This window comes from Sebastes umbrosus, chromosome 14, assembly GCF_015220745.1.
Source record: "Sebastes umbrosus isolate fSebUmb1 chromosome 14, fSebUmb1.pri, whole genome shotgun sequence".
In the NCBI taxonomy this organism is placed as follows: Eukaryota; Metazoa; Chordata; class Actinopteri; order Perciformes; family Sebastidae; genus Sebastes; species Sebastes umbrosus.
In genome coordinates this window covers 28,906,106-28,932,915 of record NC_051282.1, presented here as the reverse complement: position 1 = coordinate 28,932,915, position 26,810 = coordinate 28,906,106, and the positions used below count along the sequence as shown (strand labels likewise).

The window sequence follows — 26,810 nt, the reverse complement described above, 5'->3', positions numbered from 1 at the left end:
ACATGGTAGTACTAAAACCGAGCCTGCTACATCCTCCAGAAGACAATAAAGTTTGTTGGGAACGCCGGCAATCCCACGAGCCTTTTAATTAAAAAAAATAAAAATAAAAATTGCTAACATCTGGTGGGCCAAATTGAACTTGATGGCGGGCCAACTTTGGCCCCACGGGCCCCACTTTGGGCAGCATAGGTTTGATCATGCCAAAGCAACACACGGTCCTGAGTGAGGTCAATTCAGTTCTTAGCTTGGTGAAGGAATTTGTTTTTTAAGTCATCTTCCCCCTCCTCTGTCTCTCTCCCACCCTCCTCTCTCCCTCCTTGATTTTACTTGACGAGACATCACCACTAACATAAATGCTATATGGATTCAGGTTATCATCGGAGCCCAGCATGAATTTCAGTGTCTCCGTCTGCTGAGACGTCTTTCTTGCCTTAATGATACTCCCTTGGGAATCCAACTCCTTCAAACCAACGCCAATCCTCTTTCCTTTGCAAAAGAGTCTATGTTCTCTGTGTTCAGCTTACATCCGTATATATACCCTGAAAAGCTGAGTACTGCAGCCGGTCGGTCTGATGAAAGTCCTCCAGGCTGGAGTAATGTTACGTTCTGCAACGCAAATGTTCCCTTGTGCAAAAGTCTTCTCTTCTCGTATGTGAAACGGTAGCCACTGACTTTATATTTAAGACCAAGCTCAAAATAAAACGCTCCATTGTTGTCGTTTCCATGGTGACCAGTGACCCGGAAGTACATTGACCTGAGTGGAAAAACTCCATCCTCGATTTTTTTTGTTTTTTCTCCCATCGGAAATATTTTCCTCCATGTTCCCTTTTCTGTTTCACATAAAAATAACTGCTTTCAACAGGAGTTCAACAGCCTGAAGGCGTTACACTCACAGAATGTATAAATACAGTGTGACAAAGATAGGATGGAAAAAATGATGTGTTTTAATACATTTAATTCACTAGACACCAACAAAACCTACGATGATGCTGTTTTCTGATGCTATATTTCTTTAAATAAGTATAAAATGAATTTGTGTATATATATATACAGTGTATATATATACATATATACACTGTATAAATATTACAGTACTGTATATGTATTTTATACAGTTCTGTATATATTTTACAGTATATATATGTATTTATATGTGTGTATATATACAGTATATATATGTATATGTGTATATATGTATATATACACTGTATGTATATGTATTTATGTGTATATATGTATGTGTGTGTGTGTGTGTGTGTGTGTGTGTGTTTATGTATATATGTTTGTATGTATATATGCATATGTCTATATATATATATATATATATATATACATGTTTATATATATATGTGTGTGTGTCTATATACTGTATGTATGTATGTATGTGTATATGTATATATGTGTATATATGTATGTATACAGTAAGTGTATATACGTATATATGTATGTATATATGTACTGTATATGTATATATGTGTGTATATATATATATATACGTATATATGCATGTATATATGTGTATATGTATATATGTGTGTATATATATATACTTATATATGCATGTATATATGTACTGTATATGTATATATGTGTGTGTATATATATATGTATATATGCATGTATATATGTGTATATGTATATACAGTATACATATATATACACACACACACAAGTTAAATGGTGTGTAATATTCATGATACAAAATAATACATTTCTATTTTTAAAAGGAATAATTTTTATTATTACAGCGACTAAAATAATCTGTTTTTTTTCCTCCAACATTTGTTGCCGTGCAGAAAAATCTCCCTCTGATGTGAAGCTGTTGTAAAGTCACAAAAACTGCACGGAGTGAATGAAATGCAATTGAAAAGCAGTTGAGTCATCAAACGTTCAGTCTTTTGATATCAGAAAGCTGCCATTTGGTAGCACTTCTTACTGGAAGCCACCAGTGAATAACGCTTATCGAGTAACAAGCACAACACTTATTTTGACATGGAAAAAAAGCATTAATGCGTTCGCTAAAATGAGGCTTTGTGAAAATGAAAAATACACAGTGATACTAATAAGATTTCTTTTTTTTCATACATATACTCCAAGAGCGCTCAGGACTCGGGGGAGCCCGTTAAGATGATTGTAGAGGAGGGATCCCAGAAGCCCAGATATAATTCTGCAGCTTTGCATCAAGTCTGTACAGTGATTTCAGGCCTTTAAACACTGAGCTCTATGGAGCGATATGCCCCGGGGGAACACGACTGAATATGTCACACCAGTCAATTAAGGCCAGCGGAGAAAAAAAAGAAACATTTCAGAAATAGCTCTAAGAGTAATGTAGAGCACAGACGAAGGAAGTGAGATTCAGCCTACATAGCTGCAAGCTTGGTGGAATTATTTGATTTGTACACAATCCTACATGTTGACCAGGCTTTAGGGATTTCCTGAAAAATCCTGACCACATTACTGAACACTGATCAGCCGAATGGACGGCCTCTTTCCATCCCAGACACTTCTTAATAGCCTCGCCAAAGCCAGACTACATGCTGCTCAGTTTACACAATGATATGTAAGTTGAGATTTAGTCAGTTTAGTCTGACCTGAGGTCAGATCGGGGTGTGTAGACGATGTCATGACTTGCAAAACTTGGACCTCATAAGCAGCTATTTTAGGCCCCCTCTCCACTCAAAAATTAGTTTTTCTGATTGTTAATTCACTTGGATGTTTGAGCTTCACTGGGCAGAATGATGGATGTGTACTAGAAGGATGTTTTCACATTCAGCTGCTGAAGGGGGAAAGTTTGTCTGTGTTACATCTGTGGACATACGAGGAGGCATTTGTGGCATCACAATTAGTTTAGAGCCAATCAAGGTCCAGTATGCAACTTATACAAACTTAAAGGTTCCATATTGTAATAAGTGAGATGTTCATGTCTTTTGTATTATAAAGCAGGTTTAAGTGCTATATAATGCTGTTAAACTATCAAAACGCTCAATATACAGAGAAATACATACGCTCGTATTCAGAAATTATGCGTTTGAAACAAGCTGTTAGGATTTCTGTCCATTTGTGATGTCACAAATATACAATATTTAGACCCATTACACGGTTTTAAACATAAACATTCTAAATGTGTCCCAGTTTATTTCCTGCTGCAATGTATGTAAATAACATCAGCTGACAGGAAGTAAACATGGACCAAAACTGTTGCCTAGCAACGCAATTCTGTTGAAATGTACTAAAACGGAGCGTTTCAGACAGAGGGTAAATACAGGTATATTCAGGCAGACAGTATGAGGAAAATAAAGTTTTTTTTTAAACATTACATTATGTAAACATGTTCTAGTAGAAACACAAAATACAAGTATCAACCTGAAAATGAGTATGATATGGGACCTTTAAAGCAAGCAGGAGACCTTGTGTTTGTTAGTTAACATTTTGAAATAAACAATATTTGTATATAGATTCTGAGGTTTAGGCAACTTCTTTAGGTTTAGGCAACAAAACTACAACTTCTTTAGGTTTATGCAACAAAACTACAACTTCTTTAGGTTTAGGCAACAAAACTGCAACTTCTTTAGGTTTAGGCAACAAAACTTCAACTTCTTTAGGTTTAGGCAAAAAAAACAGTTCGGTTTAGGCAATAAAATTACAATTTCTTTAGGTTTACACTTGCACCTTGCATTATGTTTTGGGTTAAAATGACTACGAACACAAGACAAGACAACTACACATTGTTGGTGGAGCTTATAGCGACTGATAACGCCTATTTAATGGCCTGAGTCTATTCGGCTGGACAATCATATTTTGATCAGAGCTTTTAATGTTCATATATTTTAATTTTGAAGATGAGCTCTTGCTTTAGTCCCTGATCCCCAACCTTTCAGTAGTCATATAGTATATTGTGTGTTTCATTTGCATCCACAGAGGGTAGGTGGAGAGCAGCAGGGCTTTGCAGACCTATAAGCCACAGTCTGATCCCTGACATACACAGACTCCCAGCCATCTGGCCAGATGAGGCAGTCGGATAGGCACGTTCTCTCTCTTTGACTCTCCATCGTGACTCAACATGACTCCACACACACACACACACAGACACAATTTACACTAGCTCTGAGGGGTTTCTGTAATCTATCTCAAGGGTTGCCGGAGAGCTCTGGTGGTCACAGATAGTGACCTAGCCCCCGGCTATGCTGCTTCCTTCAAAGCCGTACATTTAGATTCCAGATTCAAGGTCTCAGTTTCTGCCTGCAGGTTTTATTACGGACAGAAGGTCAGACAGCAGAGAAAGAGCGAAGGAACTGGAGATAATTGGGAAAGAAGGGATAAGTGAGATTCAACTGAATGAGATAATTGGAAGATAGAGAATAGAACAAGCTGTGTGACTTTTTAAAAAAGAAAGTCGGGCTACAGGGGCTTTCTTTGTAATTTACATATCTTTGCAACATACTGTAACTACACTATTATATGCAAGTAAGGATATAAAACCTTAGAGCTGCAGTGGGTAGAAATGGAGCAACGTACCGCTGTTTGGCCACTACGAAAATTGTCATCAATGACCGACTCTCTTCCTGGGGGCTTTCTACCAACATGTAACGTGGTGCATTTCCTTCCTAAATGTATCAATCATATGCTTTCATTTTAATGATCTTTAATGCACGTGACTCCCCAGCGCCCCCTATACCCTGATAAAAGATCAATCAATATGACATTTGCACCTCTACACTTACTGAATACTTCATGCAGCAGAGAGCTGATAATCTTTTGCTCAGTCTTCATCTCAATTGCACACTCTCTCTCCCAGCTCATGAGTATCTAATAACTTTGAAATTGAAGCACTGACTTGTACGCCATCATCCATCTTCCTCAAGTCAAGTCTTTTTCCCAGCATTCTTATGATAATGTCGCCCATACTGCTTCCCACACATGCAGATAAGTTGCCTCTCCCTGCTGGCGGCGCCTCACCCTGCGTGTTGAAAATAGCTGAGGCTAGAACACAACTTGTGTAACATTGATTTGAAATTCAATCTAGACAGCTACCTCGGGGCCCTGGGACGGTTCTTAGATCCCTCTCCGATACAGATGCCGGAGGAAGCGAAGAAGCGTGGAGGAAAATAAAGAGGAATCAGCAGACAAGATTTATATATATATATAAATATATGTATATATACACTCACAGCATGTTGCAGATGTAAACACAAGCAGGCACACACACACACACACACACACAGCTCTCTGTGATACTCTGCATGTATTGCCGCTGTCAGACAAGCACCCTCTGACACAAATCAACAGGCTGAAGAGGTTTTATCTCGCAATCTTTTATCCGGTCCGCCATCCTTCCACCTGTCTGTCACCTTGAGAGGCGTTGTGAGTACTCTACAAGGTGCCATTTAGCCAAGAGTGTCCTGAATATATCGCACTAATCACTTGCTTTTCTCTAAAACCCTCACATGCAAAGAAAAAGGCACTTAGCAGACTATTAAAACGGTAGGAAAGGTATACCATAGTGTTCCTTATTGGTTACGGAAAAGACAGCCGATTAGACTGTTGTCAGGCTATTAAATAAGTGTTATCTGTCGCTATTAGCCCCATAGAACCTAAAGAAGTTGTAGTTTTGTTGCCTAAACCTAAAGAAGTTGTAGTTTTCTTTGCCTAAACCTAAAGAAGTTGTCGTTTTGTTGCCTAAACCTAAAGAAGTTGTAGGAAGGAAGGAGGGATATGGACTCATAGGTGGCTAGGAAGACGTGGACAGTATGGCTTGTCCATTTTGCAGAGAGAATTGGAGTTAAGCTAGCTACGTTCTACTAGCTTTTATCTATTGTAGCCTACATCGTTATCTTGATAGCTACGCTCTGATTACTGTAAAAAGAGGAGAAATAAGGCGCTGACGTTGGGGAATCGGCAACCGTCCATGGCAACCAAAATTTCGGACATGTCAGAAATTCATCTGACTGTCTGACGGTCAGCTTAAGTCACCAATAGCTAACATTTGTTGTTCAAGATCTTTTCATTTGTGTTTGTGCAAGTAGAAGTGTTGCAGTTGCTTTTACTAAGGAGATCTTCCAGCAAAGCACTCCCTACTGTATATCTTCTAGCCACCCACACACACATACAGGACAGAGGGCCAGACAGAGACAAAGACGCTTGTCAGTGGGGGGCTGAAATCTGCTGTGGATTACCAATAGATGACAGATCTCCCATGCAGCCTGTCTGTCTCTCCGTCTGTCTTTCTGTCTGTCTCTCCGTCTGTCTCTCTGCCTGTCTCATTCTCTATGTTGGATCAGTAGCATGATGTCATGACAGCAGTAGGTCAGTGGGAGTTTGTACTGTATGATTTGTACTACGTGTTGTCGCACCTTTAAGCCCGAGATATACTTGCTTTTAACTACACGTGTGCATGATGGTTGTGATGTGGCTGATGTGGCTCTTGTGGCTCTTGTGTATCCTGCATCCGTTTGGAGCGTTGGTTGTCCTCCAAAATTACAGCTGCATGTCCGCAAGATTCAATACACACATGAACAGTAGGGGCCGTATAGAGGAGTGACAGGGTCAGGGGTCAGTAGGCACGTCAGCAGCGATAATGGTGGAAAGTTTTGAAGACAAGTTAACGCCTCACTTCCACATTGCATTTGTGTACTGTAATTATTACCGTCGCTTACCTCCACGTCTAAATTACTTTCTGTCTCTCGGTGCTTCCCCTCGGGTCGTCACTCTTTCCTCTTTGGTTTGCTTTTTTTTAGCTTTTACAAAACGACCTCTCGTATTCTTTCACAGCCTGAAGCAAAAAGCCTCTTCTTTCTCCACTGTTCTCCACTTCCGAGTATTATTAGTAAGTTATGTCATGTGACTGTCCCTGTGGTCATGTGACTGTCCCTGTGGTCTCTCAATGAACAGTTGTAGAGATGTCTGTACAGGCCAACCTGCTCGGCCAGTCTTCCCTCGAAGGTGTCCATGTTGAAATGAAAAGCGCAGCGCGTGCAGTCGGCGCGTAGTTACGAAAATTCAGAGGTGCACGACAGACGCACCTTCTTGCACCACGCAAAAGCCGTGATGACGTAATTTTCTGGCGCGTGCACCTCGCGTCGGCTTCACTACTGCGACCATAAACCAAGCTTAAGTCTGCATGAACATTTGATTCCAAAAAGGTAACATGGTTTCTGTGTTTATCTTCTCCCACTGGGTTTGTCTCTGCTGCCCTCTCTCTGTCACCAACATGTATCATCGGTTTAGCTGAGTGTGTGAAAAAGTGTGTGAGAGAGACAGAGAGAGAGACACAGAAAGAAAAGAGGGGTGTGTATGCAGAGTCTGGGTCACAGCTGTTGTTGCTGTGTTCGCCCCCCACACTCCCTCTCCCATCCCTCTAATATAACTCTCCACTGTGCAGGTCTAAGCTCATGAAAGAGCATTAAAACTGCAGCGTCAGCACAAACTGAGTCCACACAGGCAAGCAGTTCATCACTTCACACACACACACACACACTGGAGATTCTGCTGAACTACGTACAGTACGTTTGCTGTAGCCTAATCACACTCTGCTTCAGATAAAGGCCCTTTTATTATCAAGGACACTCGCTCATAAAGGGTGTGTACATGTGTGTGTGTACATAACTGTGAGGGGAAATTATTTGAATGGGATTTTTTTTGTGTGTGCGTGCGTATTTGAGAGTGTGTGTTGTTGCGTTATTGCTCTTCACATCACAAACCTGCTATTGCCGTACATTTAAAGCTTCCTCCCTGACAGGAAATTGCATTTTTTACATCTTGGTGACCATGGCAACCAAAGCCTGTAATGCCTGTCAGTCAGGTTTACGTTACACATTCTCCAAAGTGGAAAGTGAAATCGGGGGAAGAAGTCATATATGGTGGAATAGCTTTGGAAGGAAAGACATCATTTCAACTGAGTGAAGAGAGTTTTCTTCTGAGAGAAATAACCTTCAACTTCAGTCTCTCACTTTCTTTCTCACTACTGACTTCCATGCAGAGTAACTTATTATTATTGTGAAGAAAAAAGCCTCCATTTCACATCTCAGTGTTTGAACTTTGAATGTGTTTGTGCCGCCGAGCCGACCCGTGATAAGGTGCCTTGATAAAGGTGCGATAACAAGGTAGAGTCACAGGTGCACTGAGGGCTCCAGCTCGTAAGGTCACCTTTTAAAAAGCAAGGTGCTACCTTTATATTCCACTTGGTCTTCATCTGCACACTATCTTCTATCCTCTGCTTCCTGAAAAATAAAAACATCATTAGTTACGGCTGTCACGCTGAAGGAATTTCCCCTGAGATGATAATGATTGCTTCAACAGAGCGATATTATTGCCTTTTTTATTTCTGCAAATTACTTAATTTATCCTGATTTTAGTGCTATTTAAATTAGCTTTATTACTAGGTATATTGTTGCTTGACAGTTGATGACAGTTGTAAAAACAAATTCAATACTTGTTCATTGTTAAAGCCTCCCTCCAGAGAGCTTTACTTCCTGTTTTATGGTTAACGTTCTTTCTCAAACAGAGAATGGGGTGTGGTTAATAGTCAGACCTTATTCATTACCATGGCAACCAGATTACATTGTTTTCAACCCAGTTTAGTTGAAACCTAAATGAATTAACTGTTTATCAGCCCGCAAATGAGTCAAGAATTAGCCAGCACACGACTCTCTCCCGCCGTCTGCTGGCTGCTGCGCCGCCAAGCTGCACCGCCGCACGCTGGCCACAATGCACCGGAGGACGGATAGATATGTTGCTGTGGTTTGCCGTTTGAAATGCAGTTTTGGGACGTTTTAGAGGTGCACCGTCCACCAGCACCGGCTGCTCTAGCCTCAGCTCCAGCTTGTTTTCTTTCGGGCTGAAAGTTGTGCGCTCCTCTTCGTTTGGACCTGTTAGAGGCCTGCAAACCTCTGGTATCAGCTGCTTTCCGTTAATTTATCTCCAGCAGGAGGAGACAGTGAAGACCGGTAAACACAGAATGGCAATGAGGTGCAGCGTTTTTTCAGCTGAGACGCTTTGGTTGCGTCTGGTTGCTATGATACGGAATATATCCGCAGAATTAAAAATGTTGGAACAAGGTAAAGTACTTGCTATGGTTGAAGGGAAGGTTGGAGCATACGTGAACATATCTGTTGTGACGGTTGCTTGCGATTGGCTTGCCAATGGCGGGGTATTGCAATATTGCGGTTATTGTTACAGCCCTATCATTAAGGTGCCTTCAAATGTGGTGGTGTTTACTGTGTTCACCAGAAGAGTCCATATGAACGCCCCCCTCCTTTCTTATTCACGACCTCGTAAGTGGAAATTTTCTAAAAGCTCAGAGTTCACAAGTTGTGACGTGTTTGTTGACGTTGTCAGAAATGGCGGAGACCATCGAAGTTCATTTTTCGGCGCATAATAAGTTCATATATTGTCATTTTAGTCGAATATTGTTTTTCTGCGTAATTTTATTATATGTCTGAGGAAAATGTTGATATTCACAAATATCTTATCTTCCTCCTCTGTCACTGTGCCTTTGCATTTCCTGCATTATGTTACTTGCTTGTAACGTTAACTTGCCGTTGCGTAGCAGCAAGTTCTCACGACTTAACCACTTCAACACCAAGCATATTGTGTACACGACTTCCCATGTCGTAAACAAACACAAGCTCACCAGTTTTCTTTGAAGGCACCATTAGTCCCCTCCTCGCTCTGGGTGAGAAAGAAGAGATCACAGTAGCAGCAATTGATTTATGGGTAAATGGCTGCTTCCTTGACATGTGAAAGAATAGGAGGACAGGTTAGTTTTTGCTGTCAGAGAAAATTAGGAGAGAAGGAGGAGGGAAAATAATGCACCCTGAAGTCCAATCCCCACTAATGGAGTGGAGGAGGGGAGGAAAGATAAAGCAGGGCGGAGCAGCAGCAGCAGCACGTATGAGTACATGTGCTGACTGTGTGCAAGCAGAGCAGGTTAATGTAAGCACATGTACGAGAAAGAGGAAGCAAGTGTGCGAACGTGGAGAGTTAATATCCTGCTGCCAGACAGACGAGCAGACAGACAGACAGACAGACAGACACAAAGAGGCTTCTAGCAGTTCCTGACTCAGATCCATGGCTTGGTTGGCAGCGACTCACATCTCCCGGGTGTCTGTGTTTGTGTGTGTGTTCGCTGGGAGGAAGTGCAGGATGTGAGCAAGAATCTCATCCAGCTTCCCTTCAGCAGCCTCGTCCATACTGTAGGCTTTGGTGTCGTGCGTCAGCTTCTGTCCTAGAAAGGGGATGCAGACGCTGAGATGAGTTTCACGCCGCAGGAGACGGAAATCTGATGAAAGCTGAGGAGATTGGAAATGTCTCAAATCAAAAGATGGCGTACTTAACATCGAAACACACTCTCATATAGAGATAATGTTTTGAATTACCTTACTGATGTCTTTGTTACGATACTGTTTATAACACCATGATGAGTCGGTACTCAGGAGGGGGTCGGTACACACATAGGGGGAGATAAATAGTCAACAGTAGATGTCACATAGAAGTGGTGTACGTCATCTGAAAGCTGGAAACCTGAAGATAAACTTGTGATGCTGCTCAGCAGTCTGTCAAGATGTTGTAGTCATGAATCAGAAATAAAAAATAATGAATAAATTAATTAATCAATTCAAATATATTGTGTATAAAAGTGTAGAACATGATGATACAAGTATATGATGGTCATCCCCATGCTCTATTATGTCTCATAAGTTGTTGCAGCAATTTTTGGGTTGATATTATTTGTTACACAGAGTTGGTGCTAAATTTAACCATTTTTTTCCACTCGAGAATTGATCAAAATGTTCAATAATCCCTCCAAAATACCACATTAAGACACCAAGACCTTGAGGAAAACCATAGAAAAAGCCATGCTGTGATTTGGGATCAAAAACTTTTGACATTTGGAGATTTCTGCAAGAATAGTATTTTTCTGCGATTGGATGGCGAGCACTTCTGTTGTGTAAACTGCTCAGAAACCCCCTTATTGTCAATCTAGCTAGGAAAGCCATCCATCCTCTGAATGCTCTAGGTCTCTAGTTTGTGGCTGTAAAGTTTCATGAGGCTATGATTATCCTAGAGGTCACCACAGGTCATTTTATACAGTGATGTCAAGTTTAAAAAAGAAAAATGGTCTACACTACAATGAAATGTCTCCTATGGGGACTAACATCATCACACATGAATACAGTTGGGCTCATTGGATCCAGAAGAGTTTCAGCTTTACAGTGATACCCAATTTATGTAATTCAAGACTGTTTAGGGACCCCAGTATGCAGAAATATTCAAACACACCATTTTAGAATAGGAGAAAATAACACATTTATACTGCTTGTGATTATCATAAAGTGGGCATGTCTGTAAAGGGGAGACTCGTGGGTACCCATAGAACACATTTACATCCACATATCTGGAGGTCAGAGGTCAAGGGACCCCTTTGAAAATGGCCATGCCAGTTTTTCCTCGCCAAAGTTTTTTCTAGTTTGAAAACCCAGCCCCCAACGACCTCTGACAGACAGAATAGCGCCGTTGGCTGTCGGAGTTTTAAGGGGTTAACAGATCTTGTTGAGTCTTAGGGGTGGATATAAATATAGAAATGTTCATTCTTATCATGTTTCCTCTTGTTGCTCTTATCTGAAGTTTATTTATGTGACAAACACATTCAAAAGAAAGTGATGGCCTTGACTAAAAATAAATGATCCCGTTGATGTTTAATGTTTTCTTCACCGCTATCTTTCAGGCAGACCCGGGAACAGGAAACCCCTCCAGACTTCTTCTACTTCTCCGACTTTGAGCGGCACAACGCCGAGATCGCCGCTTTTCACTTGGACAGGTGAGTTTCATCATCTTTTTTCTTTTTTTTTTGATGTGCTGAGATTTCATCTGTTTCCTGTCCGTTTTCAAATCATCCTTCACCGTCTGTTCCAGGAGGAATGACCGAGCGGTCGCACATGTCCGTTCACACAGACAGCAGCACTTTTATAGCCCCTTTTATAAACCGGAGGTGTTCCTTAATGGACTTAAAGCTGTGAAAATTTGAATGGGATTTGGTACATGAGGGATTAGATAAAACATCCCAGCGCTGGGATCATCTCCTTTACTTTGCTGCTGAGTATATTGATTTCCACATGATCCTTTTACTCTACAGCCTCCTCGACAGAGGAACACTAAGAAGAGTCAAATGTGATAGTTTGGGATTCTGGGGGAGGATGATTAATGGTGCGCAGGTCGTCTGGAGGTCTGCTGAGGGCGTGGTAATTACTTCACACATGCTCTCAGACACACACTCTCGCTCTCTTCGTTAGATGAGGTCAGCGACATGCGTTTTGCGTGGGCAGGAAGATGGAGCCGAACAGGAAATCACAGGCACGCCATTACCACCAGCGGGACATGGTTTAAGAGCAGGACGGGAGGGGGAAGGTGTGTCTGGTACCCCTAAAGAGCAGTTTGTTTTTGGATTGCATGCACCATGCGGGCCTGCCTGTGAATTATAGACCTGACCACAGCAGCCTCTGGATACCAGTCTGAGCTATTACTAGTTTACGGCCTCATAGTGAAGCAGGAATGCAGAGTAGGAGGCAAAAACTTCCTTTAATTTCTAATTCCAGACAGTTGTGATGTACTAAAATACCCTGAAGATTTAAGGGAAACTGCAGCATCACTGTAATTACTTCTATATCTCAGAGTTTGTTTTTTTAACCATCTGTTCTGTTACCATCTTTGTGAACTCCTTGTGACTCAGGGGTGTGTAATAGGCGCTCGAGTGTGCGCACACAGGTGCTCCTTTGTCGCCAGGGCCCCGACGTGACGGTGCAGATTGCAGCTCCTGAATGCGGTCCTCTGTAGGCTAAAGTTTCGCCAACCTCTGTTCCACTCAGCCGGTCCGTCTGTGTGTGCGCCTGCTCCCAGGAGGCTTAGCTTTAGTCTCAGACGGGTCAGGGTCATCTGGACAGCAAATACACAGCAAGGCAGGCTAAAGAAGGCCTGAATAGGTATAGTGTTCTGATATAAGAGCGTAAGAAAAGAACAAGAGAGACGGACAGACGGAGACAGAAAGGGGAGTTTGAGACGATAAAGTGTAGAATTAACTCAAGCGTCTAAATATAGATAGAGGGTTTATATCAGAGGGCTATCTCTGGTTCTGAGAAGTGAAGTGTCTTAAACTTGCATTCTTTCTAACAGCCAGCAGGGGGCGACTCCTGTTGTTGCAAAAAGAAGTCTGATTGTATAGAAGTCTATGAGAAAATGAGTCTACTTCTCACTTGATTTGTTACCTCAGTAAACATTGTAAACATGAGTTTATGGTCTCGATTAAGGATGCTAATTTTGAACTTTTTTTTAACCGATACAAACACTTGTGTGTTTGGTTTGAGCGTTCGCAGCTGTAGCTGCATTTGACCAAGTCTTTTGACCAATCAGAACAAATGTTGTGGTATTTTCCTTATCATACTAAATATAGGCTGCGGTCAAAAGTAAAAAAAATGACGTCCTAATGTATTTTCCTAGCCACTTTTCCTTGACCTCCATGGAAAACGTCATGAGGTCAAGGCAAGATGTGAAGGAGAACTCAGAAGGACTCAGGAAAAGACAACCGTGGTGTTTAGAGAATCTGACTGCAGTAACACCATAAGCTCCGTAATTATGATGCAACGGCGGCAGACGTTAGTGACGTGCTAAAACTACAATGTTCCGAAGATGGACTACAAAAGGCGCAGCTTTTCCCCGTACGTTGTTAGATAGGTCTTTCAATGACAGACTGCTTCACCTGCAGTATGTGAAGAGAGATATCGCAGGTCCTTCTGCTGCTGGAACACTTCACATCAACGTATAATAAAGGATTATCTGACCTAACGTGGACGACCGCTGAAAGATATCACTTCATTATCGAGGATGGAACTGAAATGAAAAAGGAATAACCTACAGGCTACCAGTCACATAACGTTATGTGATAAATATTGAGTTATGTTTTGAGTTATGGTGAAGGAGTAGAACCATAAATGTATATTTCTTCCTATTCCTTTTGGGACATAATATTTATTTATGTTGTTTATTTGTTTGTTATATGTTCATTTTATTTGTTATTGTTTTTTACTTATTTGTTACTTGTTCGAAATGTATAAATAGAAATAAAGTGAAATGAAATGGTTGTCACTGTCCACTCATATTTATCAACATGAATCCCTATTAGTATATGAAAATAATATGCAAGATGAGTGTATTGTTTGTTTTCATGAACGGCCGAAAGGTGCGTCGCTTTAAAAGTTGCGGGCTCAAGGAATTGTGGGGCGTCTCCTCTATCTCCTTTCCTTTAGTGAAGGATGGTCCAGTGTTTCCTTTGCTAAAAGGAGATAATAAAGGAAGCATTGAAGCATCTTTCCTTAACATTTAGAGGGTTCAACCAGCTCTTATCACGGCTGCTACTCAGATACTTCCAGGTCATTTCACTCCGTTAGGAAACTTCCTCAGAGAAAAAGACTGTTCGACTGCATCCATAGTTTTGGGGCACAAATGGATGAATTCTTACCTTTGTCTACATGTCTTTCTCTCTCTTTCTTCCTTTAGGATCCTTGACTTTCGGAGAGTTCCCCCGGTGGCAGGGCGACTCGTCAACATGACGAGGGAGATCAGGGATGTGACGCGTGATAAGAAACTGTGGAGGACCTTCTTCATCTCACCAGGTAGAAACTCTGCCAGTCTCTGCTGGCTGCTCGGCTCAGCGATGATGCAGCTGTTTGGCTGCTTCACTCCAAGCACAGAACAACGCTGGCTTCACTTGTGAGACACTACAGCTTTAAGTAAACTGGGTTATGTACAAAGTGGGTTACGTGTCTGTAGTTGAGGCTTGTCTGAGTTTGTATTCAAGGCAGTAGAAATGGTAAGAAAGTGCTGTTGCATGTGTGGTGATATAAAGAAAGCCATAGCCAAAAGTCACCACCGGGTGGCACCATAAGTCAGCTTCTTACCTCAAGAGAATCAGATCAGAATCACCTTTATTTGCCAGGTATGTGTGCACATACAAGGAATATGACTCTGGTCTTTTCCATCCCTCTCAACGTACTTACACAGAAATAGAAATAACAGGAAGGGACAAGGACAACAAAGCTGGCTAAATAAAGATAAAGAATAGACAGGACTGTTATGTACACGAGGAGTGAAAAAAAAAGTTTTTTTAAAATATAAATATATATAAAAAGCACCAACAATAAAATAAGAAATAAACCGTCTATATAAAAGTCAAGTGTTCTGTAAGTTGTAAACAATACAAATAGTGCAAAGAAATACAAGTACAACAAAATTAAAATAGTAATCCTGCCGAAGTATACACATCTAATAAACAGTAGTAAAATTAAGAGATTAAAAGATATATTATAAATAGAAAAATATGTATTTGATTGACCTATGAAAACAGTAAAATATTGCACATCATATATTACACGTTGCTGCTGAGTTGTATTGCCTCTATATACACAAGTAATAAATACAGTAATTAAAAAAACAACAACAAAGGAATAACTAAGGTGCAGTTTGAATGTAAAAACCGTCATGTAAAGCTGTATAGACATAAATACAACATGTAAATATTGTAGTGCTGGTATTATTGTAATGATACCTATATACTTTATGCACAGTGAGTAGGATTTATATTGGAAGTGAAAGATGATAAGTACATATTAAAAAAAATTGTGCATTAAAGACTGTAAATTATTACAGCAGTGGATGTTTTGAGGGATTATTACGACTTTCTTTCTCGTAAACCTATGACTTTATTCTCAGAATATTATGAGTTTATTCTGGAAATCTCAGATTTATTTATTTTTCCTCAATGTGGCCCTAATACTTCGTCGTACCGTCGTACCATAGACCTACAACAATGATAAATAAAAATGAAAATGTAAACAAAAAACAGCTATTCATTTCCATTTTTATAAATCCTCAGGGAGCCACTGGAGAGGAGCTAAAGAGTCGCATGTGGCTCCGGAGCCGCAGGTTGCCGACCCCTGCTTTAAAATCAGTGCGTTTACTTTTCTCCCCTCAGCCAACAACATCTGCTTCTACGGCGAGTGCTCGTACTACTGCTCCACGGAGCACGCTCTGTGCGGTAAACCAGATCAGATCGAAGGCTCGCTAGCAGCCTTCCTGCCGGACCTGAACCTGGCCAAACGCAAGACCTGGAGGAACCCCTGGAGACGCTCCTACCACAAACGCAAGAAAGCAGAGTGAGGAAACGACACGTTCACGAATCTGAGTCACTGTTTCAACTCTGCTGATTAAACATAGATGTCATGATTTATTTATACGTATGTGTTCTCAGGTGGGAGGTGGACCCAGACTACTGTGACGAGGTGAAGCAGACTCCTCCGTACGACCGAGGCACTAGACTGCTGGACGTCATGGACATGACCATCTTTGACTTCTTAATGGGTAAGAGGACGACTGGATATGACATCACATATAAATACATCGCATTTACAGTACAGATGAATAAATCACTGCTCCTTCTCATTCATGTTTTGGAAAGATATAGAGAAATTTAAATTCCACATACATAAGACAAGATTCTCCAAGTCCTTCCCAAATTTTAAAATTTGTTCTAGTTCAATTTAACCCCCTGAGACCTACAATAGACCTGTTTTTGTCTTTTTTAAGGGGGTACAGGGGGTCTTTAGGGGGAGATAGCAGGTCAGCAGGAGATGTCACATAGAAAAATGTTTGACATTTGGAGATTTCTGCAAGAATTGCATTTTTCTGTGATTGGATGGCGAGCACTTCTGTTGTGTAAACTGCTCAGAAACCCCCTTATTGTCAACCTAGCTCGGAAAGCCAAATCCATCCTCTGAGTGCTCTAGGTCTCTAGTTTGTGGCTGTAAAGTTTCATGAGGCTGTGATTATCCTAGAGGTCACCACAGGTCATTTTATACTGTGAGGTCAATGAAATGTCTCCTATGGGGACTAACATCATCACACATGAATACAGTTGGGCTCATTGGATCCACAAGAGTCTCAGCTTTACAGTGATACCCAATTTATCTATTAGTCTATGTTCTATGTGTGTCTGTACAGTACATCTTATTGTTTATTTGTTATGTTTACGTACCTTATTTTCTATATTTAATGTAAAATAATTTATTTACTTTTCATATTTCATTTGAGAAATTGTCCGAGAACTGAGCTGAATGTCTATTTGTTCGCAATCTTCAATAAAGATGGAAAAAAAAAGATGACTAAATGGCACAGGTATGCCTCTTTTTAATAACAAATTATTAAGTACATTGTCCTCACATTTTCTCTCCACTGTGCTCTCTCCTCGTCCAGGTAACATGGATCGACATCATTATGAAACGTTTGAGAAGTTTGGAAATGACACCTTCATTATTCACCTGGACAACGGAAGAGGGTAAAGACCTGAACACTGAAAATCACTTAAATAAACATGTGACAAATCCTGAGGTATTATAGTAATTAAAATGATTGATTGAAATCGGTTCCATCCGAATAAATGAAGCAATAGGCTGAACAACAGTGTTTGTGATGATTCCTGCTTCCATCTTCTGATCTTTATTCGCTCCCTCGTAGGTTTGGAAAACACTCCCATGATGAGCTGTCCATCCTGGTTCCTCTCAGCCAGTGCTGCAGGTCAGACTTTTGGTTTGTCTGTGAATTTATAACTGTCCTTTTGGTCGGATTAATGGCAGTCAGTCAGTCCTTCCTACAGCCCTTCTAACACTTTAGACCAGAGCAAGATATCTCTCTTTTTTTGTCTTGAAATCTACTGTGGAAATCCATCTCCAGAGAGTGACTTATTATGTATTCAGTGACCTCCATCAGGCCTCATCAACATTAGACATCTTACAGTCTAATCTGAAGATTAAATGTGTCAAACCCTTTTTTCCATTTTGCACATACTGTGATGTTTTCTCTAGCACCACCCGCTGGCTTCTCAACTTCACTCACAAAATCCTCAACTAAAGGGTGTAATGCCATGAAATGAACGCTCCTAAAGGATGTTACCCTTTTGTTTTTAATGACCACATGTACGTTTTTAACACCTGCAGCTTGTAATTCGCTGTAATATGAGGCGCAGTTTGAACTTAAAGGTCGGGGGTTCACCAAAACATCTAGAGGGAATGTAATGTGTACAACACAGAGAGGTCTAATGCATTGGGATGCGTGTGTAGCCTAAATATCACACCCTCCAAACAGAATGCGACGCCAGCGAGCTTCAGTGACAAAATCAGTTGGATTGCATTACTTTCTATTTTCTAACTGGCCACAAACGATGCAGCGCTGTAGTAGTTCCTGTAGTTTGCTTTGAAAGCGCAGCAATGGACGACGACAGGCGGATTAATAAAGTTGAAATGAGGAGTTATCTATACCGTACGATACCTCCTCATTTCACTACAACAAACCTAAATATGTTGGCAGCTGGCTGGAGGGAGATCGCCTGATAGTTTACTTGCTGTTGGCTCTATTGTATGTAATTTCCGGTAAATATCGCAGTATAAAACCTGTGTTTTCTGTTTAAAAAGTATCACCACACTATCATCTTTTAAGTGGTTACAACTCTGATCTGGAGCTCACAGCTGATAGGTACGTGGTTTATTTATGACGTAACAGAAAGTGCAGATTTAACGGTGTGTGGACAGAGAGCGTCCGATGTTATTAGGCTATAAGTAAATAAAAAGACCACAAATCTATCAGGTTGGTTTCTTATTCTGTCTATAAGAAGACGCAACAAGGTCAATATTAGTTATCATTACAATAAAGGATTAGTTCTGTGTTATTATAAAAAGCATAGATGCATTTCTAGGGGGTCCAGAGAGCCCCCTGAACCAACGCAAACTAACCATGATGTTCCCAGTTCCTGTCTGTATCTCTGCTTTCATCTATCCAACAAAGGCAAAAATGGCAATACAAATACATTAATATATCGCTTGTATTGTCATCATAGTAAGAATAAATACAGCAATATTATTCAAGATTCAAGATTCAAGATTCAAGATACTTTTATTTGTCATTTTTATGCTCCACATAAAAACGAAATTGTGTTTCTTACATCCACCACTCAGAAATTCAGAGCAAAACAATTGGTGAAAACTATAAAGTAATTAACTAATAATTAAGAGCACTAATAAATAAGCTAAAAGTATGCTAAAAATAGAATAGAATAAATAGTTAATTTAAAAATTTTAAATATTATTAAAGGAACAGTCTCTTTAGTGCAGGTCACATAGAGATCTATTAGAGAGTAGAGTTTAATTTAAAATAACTTATTGAATTATTCTTTCCAGGGTGAGGAAATCGACCTACCTGCGTCTCCAGCTGCTGGCCAAAGAGGAGTACCAGCTGAGCTCCCTGATGGAGGAGTCGCTGCTCCGCGACCGACTGTCCCCGATCCTCATCCAGCGCCACCTCCAGGCCCTGGACCGCAGGCTCCGGCTGGTGCTGCAGGTCCTGGCGGGCTGCATAGAGAAAGAAGGTCTCATTAACGTCATGGAGGAAGATGTAGTCGGGGACACGGCCACCCACCACCACAGGAGCACCGGCCACAGGTAGTGAGGGGCGAGACTCGAGGGTGACAGAAACCCGCCGTGGAATAATGGACCGCGTCCTTGGGGCTGTTCGACCAATGGGATTACACCAAAAGGTCCCTCGTCCGGTATCAAGCTGAATTCAGTGAATTCCAAGACTTGCCATCATTGCCTCTCTGGAAACTGCTTTTACGTGTGTTTATATAGAAGAAACTGTCCACAGATGCCATGACAGACTCACACAGAGGCTTTGTATTGTTAGATACAGATGTATTTTTGTTGTATGAGACACAAAAGGAACCACTGCTGTGTTCTGATTGTGTCCTGTTTGTTTTGAATATGGAGGGTTTATGTGTTTTATTATATAACCAAATGAGAACGTACAGTACTCTGACTGGGCGCAGCAGATGGTCAGACAATAAGCTTTATCAGTTGTCACGATGTATGAAGAAGTTGAGAAAGTGTGTGTGTTATTTTTTTTCTTTTTTGTACAACATGTCAGGCTTGGCACAAACAACCTACAACCAGGAGAGAAGTTTCCCAACACAGCGTGTTCTCTTTATCTCGATCTTTATAAGCTTTTTTTTGTCTTGGCACAAACCGATTGAAAATGTTACCACATACTTCTGAACAGCATAAATAATCTGAGTGCAAGTATATTTGACACTGTAGTTCAAACCTTCACTTTGCCTTATTCTGATTTTGTGTCTTTTTTTTCTTCTTTTTACTTTGCCATCTCAACATGCAGTACGACAACACAACACTAAAAGTACTAGGTAACTCTTCATTTTACAGGTCCGTAAATGTCATGGTAATTAGGTGATAATTAGCAAGTAACCTGTTTGAAATTTCTTTGGAATTACTGCTAAATTACCCCAATATTTACCTCAAAATGTATTATTTATAATATTATTAATTTAACTTTATTGTAAACATTATTTAATAATGACTCCCTGAATCATGACATTAGCTACCAGATTACATTTGTGTAGACAACAAGTCACACAATGGTGACATTTGTGTCTGATCAGAAGTGTCTTCTATTAGTTTTCCACCTCCGATGAAGAGCAGCCGCTCCTCAAGCCTAAGGGCCCTATTTTAACCATTATATGCTAATTTAGAATATAATTATTAAATAATGTTTATAATAAAGTCATTTTTTATCAATTTTGAGGTAAATATTGGGCTAATTTGTCAGTAATTCCAAAGAAATTTCCAATAGGTCACTTGCTAATTATCACCTAATTATGAAGTGTTACCAAATAGTTTATTCCAAACCAAAAATAATGCAAAGAGACCAGTGTGCTGGTTCATTAAATGGTTGTTTTATTCAAATTCAATACCTGGAACATCTATTATAATATCATTTTTACAATGCACAATGTTGACAGTTTGTATGTTACAGTTTTTATGACATTTCATGTCCAAATAACTATTTATTGGTGTGTCACAAAGACTGAGAGTGGTTTCATAAATTATAGTTGCTTTATATGTTGGGGAATATTTACCTTAGTTACCTTAGCATTTGGATGCTAAATTGGCATTCCTTTGAGTACTATTTGTTTTGTTCACATGATGGGAAAACATTGATTTCTGACGTTAAGTGGTGCCATGCAGTTTTTCAGTTTCGTCCTAAGAGTCCTGTGCACTGGCTGACCCGGTACCTGTGCAATGAGAGAAATACAGTACTTGAATGTTTTTGGGGTTGGCAGTATGGACAGGATTCATAGAGCTACAAGACGGAGGTAGCCGTTTATAGAGTGGCTGGACTCGAGTCAAAGAAGTGCTTTGGGGGTGATAACGAGGTTAAAATGCCTCATCCCACTACAGGGAGAACCTCGGGCGCTGCTCTTTGATTTTCATCTTCTCAGTGTACATACCTATAAATACTTTGAAGACCTAACAAGCTGCACCGCACAGTGATTTGCTTCTGTTTTCTGCTATTGCATTGTTACTGTGAAGATCTGTTTACTAAATGATTAAAAGTGTGCAATAAAAACAAAAAAGGGAGGACAAATCTCTGACTGTGTGTGTGGGTGGCTGTGGACGTGGTTTACGTGTGGGTGGAGGTCAATGTGTACTTGTTTTTTCAGGGGTGACGAGTAACGAGCGAGGATCAATGATACTCAACAAATAAAGGTTTGGGTTGACTGCGGATATAATATCCAATATCAGGACCCTTTAAACCTGCAGTAGGCAGGATGTTTTTGGTATCATTGGGCAAAAATTCCATAATAACCTTTCAGCATATTGTAATTAAAGTGTTCTGAGAGAAAACTAGACTTCTGCACCTCCTCATGGCTCTGTTTACAGGCTTTAAAATAAATAATAATAAAATAATAATACTAATAATAAGCAAATAATAAATAGGATCTATCATTAAGTGTGTAAAAATGCAAGAATAATATAAATAAATAAGAATATTAGTTTAAATGTACTGTATAAATAAATGCAGTGTTAAACTGGATTATTGCACAGCTGAATTATTGCACTAAATTATTGTACTGTTAAGTCAATATTGCACAGTTGAATATATAATAAATGATGGGGTTATAGCTGCAGATATATATATAATATATGTTGTATATACTGTAGCTGTATAAAAACACAACAATTTACAATCAAATGAACACGTCTACTGTTTTCTAGATTAGACAAGGGTATATTTGATCTTAAATACAATCTGTTTAATTTAAGTTGATAAGAACTGAACATATATGATGATGAACCCTAGAGCTACTATGGAAGAGTGCAGTCTTATTATTTATTTATTTATGCATTTCTTTTTTTGTTCCTTGAATTATTTTCTACCCCCTCTTTTATTTTTGTTTAATTTATGTTATCTTTCCTATCCAATTGTGCCTTGTAGAAGTATTGGGTTTAGATTACAATGCCTTAATGTTTGTAAATTAATTATCTTCAGTAAAAAAAAAAAAAAAAATAGAGCGTAACCGGAAGCGGAAGTGGGTAGGGAGCGGGTGTAGCGGGAGGTTTGGAATATGTCCGTAGAAGAAGAAGAGCGTCATGGAGCCGAGCGGCTAGTTCAACAACGTAAAGTGTTATTACACCAATAAACTGGATTTTAACCGCCATAAAACATCAACGAGAAGAAAAGAACAGAAAGAGCGAGAGTTTCTAGTGAATTATGAGGTGAGTCAGCCGCTAAACGACCAAACAAACACAAACACTCCGTCTGTTGCTAGCAGCTAACAGCTAACGGATGCTAACTAACGTCTGAACGGTCAAATTCACACGAACGAGGAGAGGAGAGGAGAGGAGAGGAGAGGAGAGGAGAGGAGAGGTGATGAGAGGAGAGGAGAGGAGAGGAGAGGAGAGGAGAGGAGAGGAGAGGTGAGGTGAGGTGAGGTGAGGTGAGGTGATGAGAGGAGAGGAGAGGAGAGGAGAGGTGATGAGAGGAGAGGAGAGGTGATGAGAGGAGAGGTGATGAGAGGAGAGGTGATGAGAGGAGAGGAGAGGTGATGAGAGGAGAGGAGATGAGATGAGAGGTGATGAGAGGAGAGGTGAGGAGAGGAGAGGAGAGAAGATGAGAGGAGAGGAAAGGAGAGGAGAGGAGAGGTGATGAGAGGAGAGGAGAGGAGAGGTGATGAGAGGAGAGGAGAGGTGATGAGAGGAGAGGAGAGGTGATGAGAGGAGAGGAGAGGAGAGAAGATGAGAGGAGAGGAAAGGAGAGGAGAGGAGAGGTGATGAGAGGAGAGGAGAGGTGATGAGAGGAGAGGAGATGAGATGAGATGAGATGAGATGAGAGGCGATGAGAGGAGAGGCGAGGCAATGAGATTAGATTAATGTGAGAAGAAGAGACATGGAGGAGTTATATCTGTTTTTGTAAACGTTTCCTTCTGTTATTGTCAGAGGAAATCAACTCCACCTGTAGATGAATACTATTACTCTATTTTTATTTTTTCCGACATATTTTACTATGACTTTTTTTTTTCCAACATTCTATACTATGACTTTTTTTTCCAACATTCTATACTATGACTTTTTTTTCCAACATTCTATACTATGACTTTTTTTTTCGACATACTATACTATGACTTTTTTTTTTCGACATTCTATACTATGACTTTTTTTTCCAACATTCTATACTATGACTTTTTTTTCCAACATTCTATACTGACTTTTTTTTTTCGACATTCTATACTGACTTTTTTTTTCCAACATTCTATACTATGACTTTTTTTTCCAACATTCTATACTGACTTTTTTTTCCCAACATTCTATACTATGACTTTTTTTTCCAACATTCTATACTATGACTTTTTTTTTTCGACATTCTATACTGACTTTTTTTTTCCAACATTCTATACTATGACTTTTTTTTCCAACATTCTATACTGACTTTTTTTTTCCAACATTCTATACTATGACTTTTTTTTCCAACATTCTATACTATGACTTTTTTTTTCGACATACTATACTGTCTTTTTTTTTTCGACATTCTATACTATGACTTTTTTTTTTCGACATTCTATACTATGACTTTTTTTTCCAACATTCTATACTATGACTTTTTTTTTTCGACATTCTATACTGACTTTTTTTTTCCAACATACTATACTGTGACTTTTTTTTTCCGACATTCTATACTATGACTTTTTTTCCCTGATATACTATAATATGACTTTTTTTTTCGACATTCTATACTATGACTTTTTTTTTCCAACATTCTATACTATGACTTTTTTTTCCGACATACTATACTATGACTTCTTTTTTTTTCGACATTCTTTAATAATTTTTTTTTTTTCGACATACTATACTATGACTTCTTTTTTTTTCGACATTCTTTAATAATTTTTTTTTTTTCGACATTCTATACTATGACTTTTTTTTTCCGACATACTATACTATGACTTTTTTTTTCCGACATTCTATACTATGACTTTTTTTTTTCGACATTCTATACTATGACTTTTATGATTTTTTTATGACATACTAAACTATAATTTTTTCATAACCAGGCCCACTCCTACCTCACCGACCTGCTCCACAACCACACTCTCTTTGCAGCCGCTGCTCTTCGAATGCCAACCTCCTGTCTCCACCACTCACGACGAAGAACTGGACTTGGGGCGGAGAGCATTCTCCATAGCTGCCTCCTCCCTCTGGAACTCGCTCACCAAACACATCGGAGACTGCTCCAACCTGTCCAAATCCAAGACACAAAACAAAACTCACATTTTTAGAACTAATTTTAATGTGTCAATAATGTTGTATGTTTTATATATTTGTTGTTTTTCTTTAAAACATTTTTATTCATGTAAAGTGTCTGACTTTTTATGAAAAGTACTCTATAAATAAAACGTATTATTGCTGTAAGTAATGATTTTTTTCGACATACTATATTATGACTTTTTATCAACATACTATAATATGACTTTTTTAAAAAAACATTCGACATACTATAATATGACCTTTTTCTTCGATATACTATACTATGACTTTTTTTTATTTCGACATACTATACTATAACTTTTTTTTTTCCAACATACTATATGACTTTTTTTGGACATACTGTAATATAACTTTTTTTTTTGGACATACTATACTACGACTTTTCAGAACATTTCCACATACTATACTATGACTTTTTTCATTTTTTCAACTTACTATACTATGACTATTTTTTTTTCCGACATACTATACTATTACTTTTTTTAATTTGTTCGACATACTATACTATTATTTTTTTCCCCTATATGCAATACTATTACTTTATTTAATTTTTTTGACATGCTACTCTATGACTTTTTTTTCGATATACTATACTTTGACTTTTTTTTTTCGACATGCTACACTACACTTCGTTTAGTCAACAAAACTACTTTAGTAAAATAAAAAAACATGGTTTGGCTAAAAATTACTACGTTTGTTACAGGACACAAACAGTGGTCTCCTGGTGGAAAGTCCTGTGTTTAAAAGCGATAAAAACGGTTTATTTTTTAATACTTTGTTAGATATTAACACGAAAGTGCGTATGTATGTGCCAACATACCATCACATACCACCATTACCATAAGTAATAAAAAAAAAAGTAACTTTCTTTTAAAAAGGTGTCTGTGAAATTTCCACCAATTACAACTTTGTATTTAAAAGTTCTAGTTTTACAATAAATACATATTTTGATATTCATATTACTTTGAGGTGTAGGGCAGATATCAACACACCATTAGTGCAAATTTGAACTAAATCCATAGCAATATGGGTGAAAGATTAATAAATATTAAAAAAAATAATATTTTGTAATTAACATCAACAAAATTATGAAAAAAACATGTTCGTGTTTTGTTCTACCTCAGGTAAGGTTATCTGAAAAACTAATTCCTTTTTGAGGATGTGTGCCTCTACTAATAACCGTGACAGTTACAGTAAACAAAAGGTATATATATAATATACTGTATATATATATAATTATCGCCCAGGAGAGGGCGTGAGTGTACCACAGCTCTGAGTGAGGAGCTCAGGAACAAGAAGCTGTTACGGGTTTGATTCACTGGGTGGCACTCGAGTCTTGTGGTCGTGTTTGAGAGGCTCACATCTCTGTCATAGAGATTTTGTTGATCTGAATTAAGGTAATGAGCTGATTTGTCAAGCAGTGTCCAGAGAATTTTTTTTCCCCCGTAATAATTTATTGGGACTAACAACAGGTGTACAGAAATGAGAGGATGAGAATTTGCGTACTTCATCTAGACAAGACAGAGATGACTGTAATTTATTATAATAAAGATTGATCACTCCATAATAATATTAAATTGATTGCTCCATAAGTGACAAACTGATGTTTAAAAATGCTTGATTTCTATTGACTTCAATGGTTCACATGATAGAATAGAATTCAAAATACTGTCAAAAATACAGTTTTTGAGATAAAATTCTGAAATGTACCATGTACCATACACATCTACCATGACCTCAAAATTTTGTCATTTATTTTCATGAATATTGGAGCTTTATTTAGCGAGAATTTGCCGCAGCTGTTTACAGTACTGTTTACACTAAAACGTTTTGATGCACTGTGGGCTCAATTTTTGATAATTCATAAAAATGTGGGAGGAGATAGATTTAATAAGTTTAGTGATGGATTTTGGTGGAAGTTGTAGCACGTTCGGCTGATTTGTTATGAATTTTCGGCGTTTGCTGTAGCGCCACCATCAGGACTATAGGCCCACAAAGCCTGTTGAGGAAGTTTAGCATCGGACTGGACCTATGTGCAAAGTTTGGTTTATTTTCATGCATGGGAAGGCAGATTTCATAGGAAGTAGAAGAAGAAGAAGCATA

General features: G+C 39.1%; 1 protein-coding gene and 1 long non-coding RNA gene across 2 annotated transcripts in view; one reads left to right on the top strand and one right to left on the bottom strand.

The window, feature by feature from the left end:
* The window catches only part of fam20ca (FAM20C golgi associated secretory pathway kinase a), a 52,282-nt gene extending 32,007 nt beyond the window's left edge, over window positions 1-20,275 (top strand). Inside the window, exons 4-10 of the mRNA XM_037793234.1 lie at window positions 11,723-11,815; window positions 14,545-14,660; window positions 16,019-16,199; window positions 16,295-16,404; window positions 17,296-17,377; window positions 17,557-17,616; window positions 19,272-20,275. Of these exons, the coding sequence (XP_037649162.1) occupies window positions 11,723-11,815; window positions 14,545-14,660; window positions 16,019-16,199; window positions 16,295-16,404; window positions 17,296-17,377; window positions 17,557-17,616; window positions 19,272-19,536 (907 nt within the window). The 3' untranslated portion in view covers window positions 19,537-20,275. The remainder of the gene's footprint in view (window positions 1-11,722; window positions 11,816-14,544; window positions 14,661-16,018; window positions 16,200-16,294; window positions 16,405-17,295; window positions 17,378-17,556; window positions 17,617-19,271) is intronic.
* On the bottom strand, window positions 17,389-24,824 carry LOC119502329. The gene is made up of 3 exons (XR_005210044.1): window positions 24,506-24,824; window positions 19,291-19,442; window positions 17,389-17,766 (listed from the first exon to the last, which is right to left on the bottom strand). It is a non-coding gene; the product is annotated as an uncharacterized LOC119502329 (long non-coding RNA).
* Between the last annotated feature and the right edge of the window lie 1,986 nt (window positions 24,825-26,810).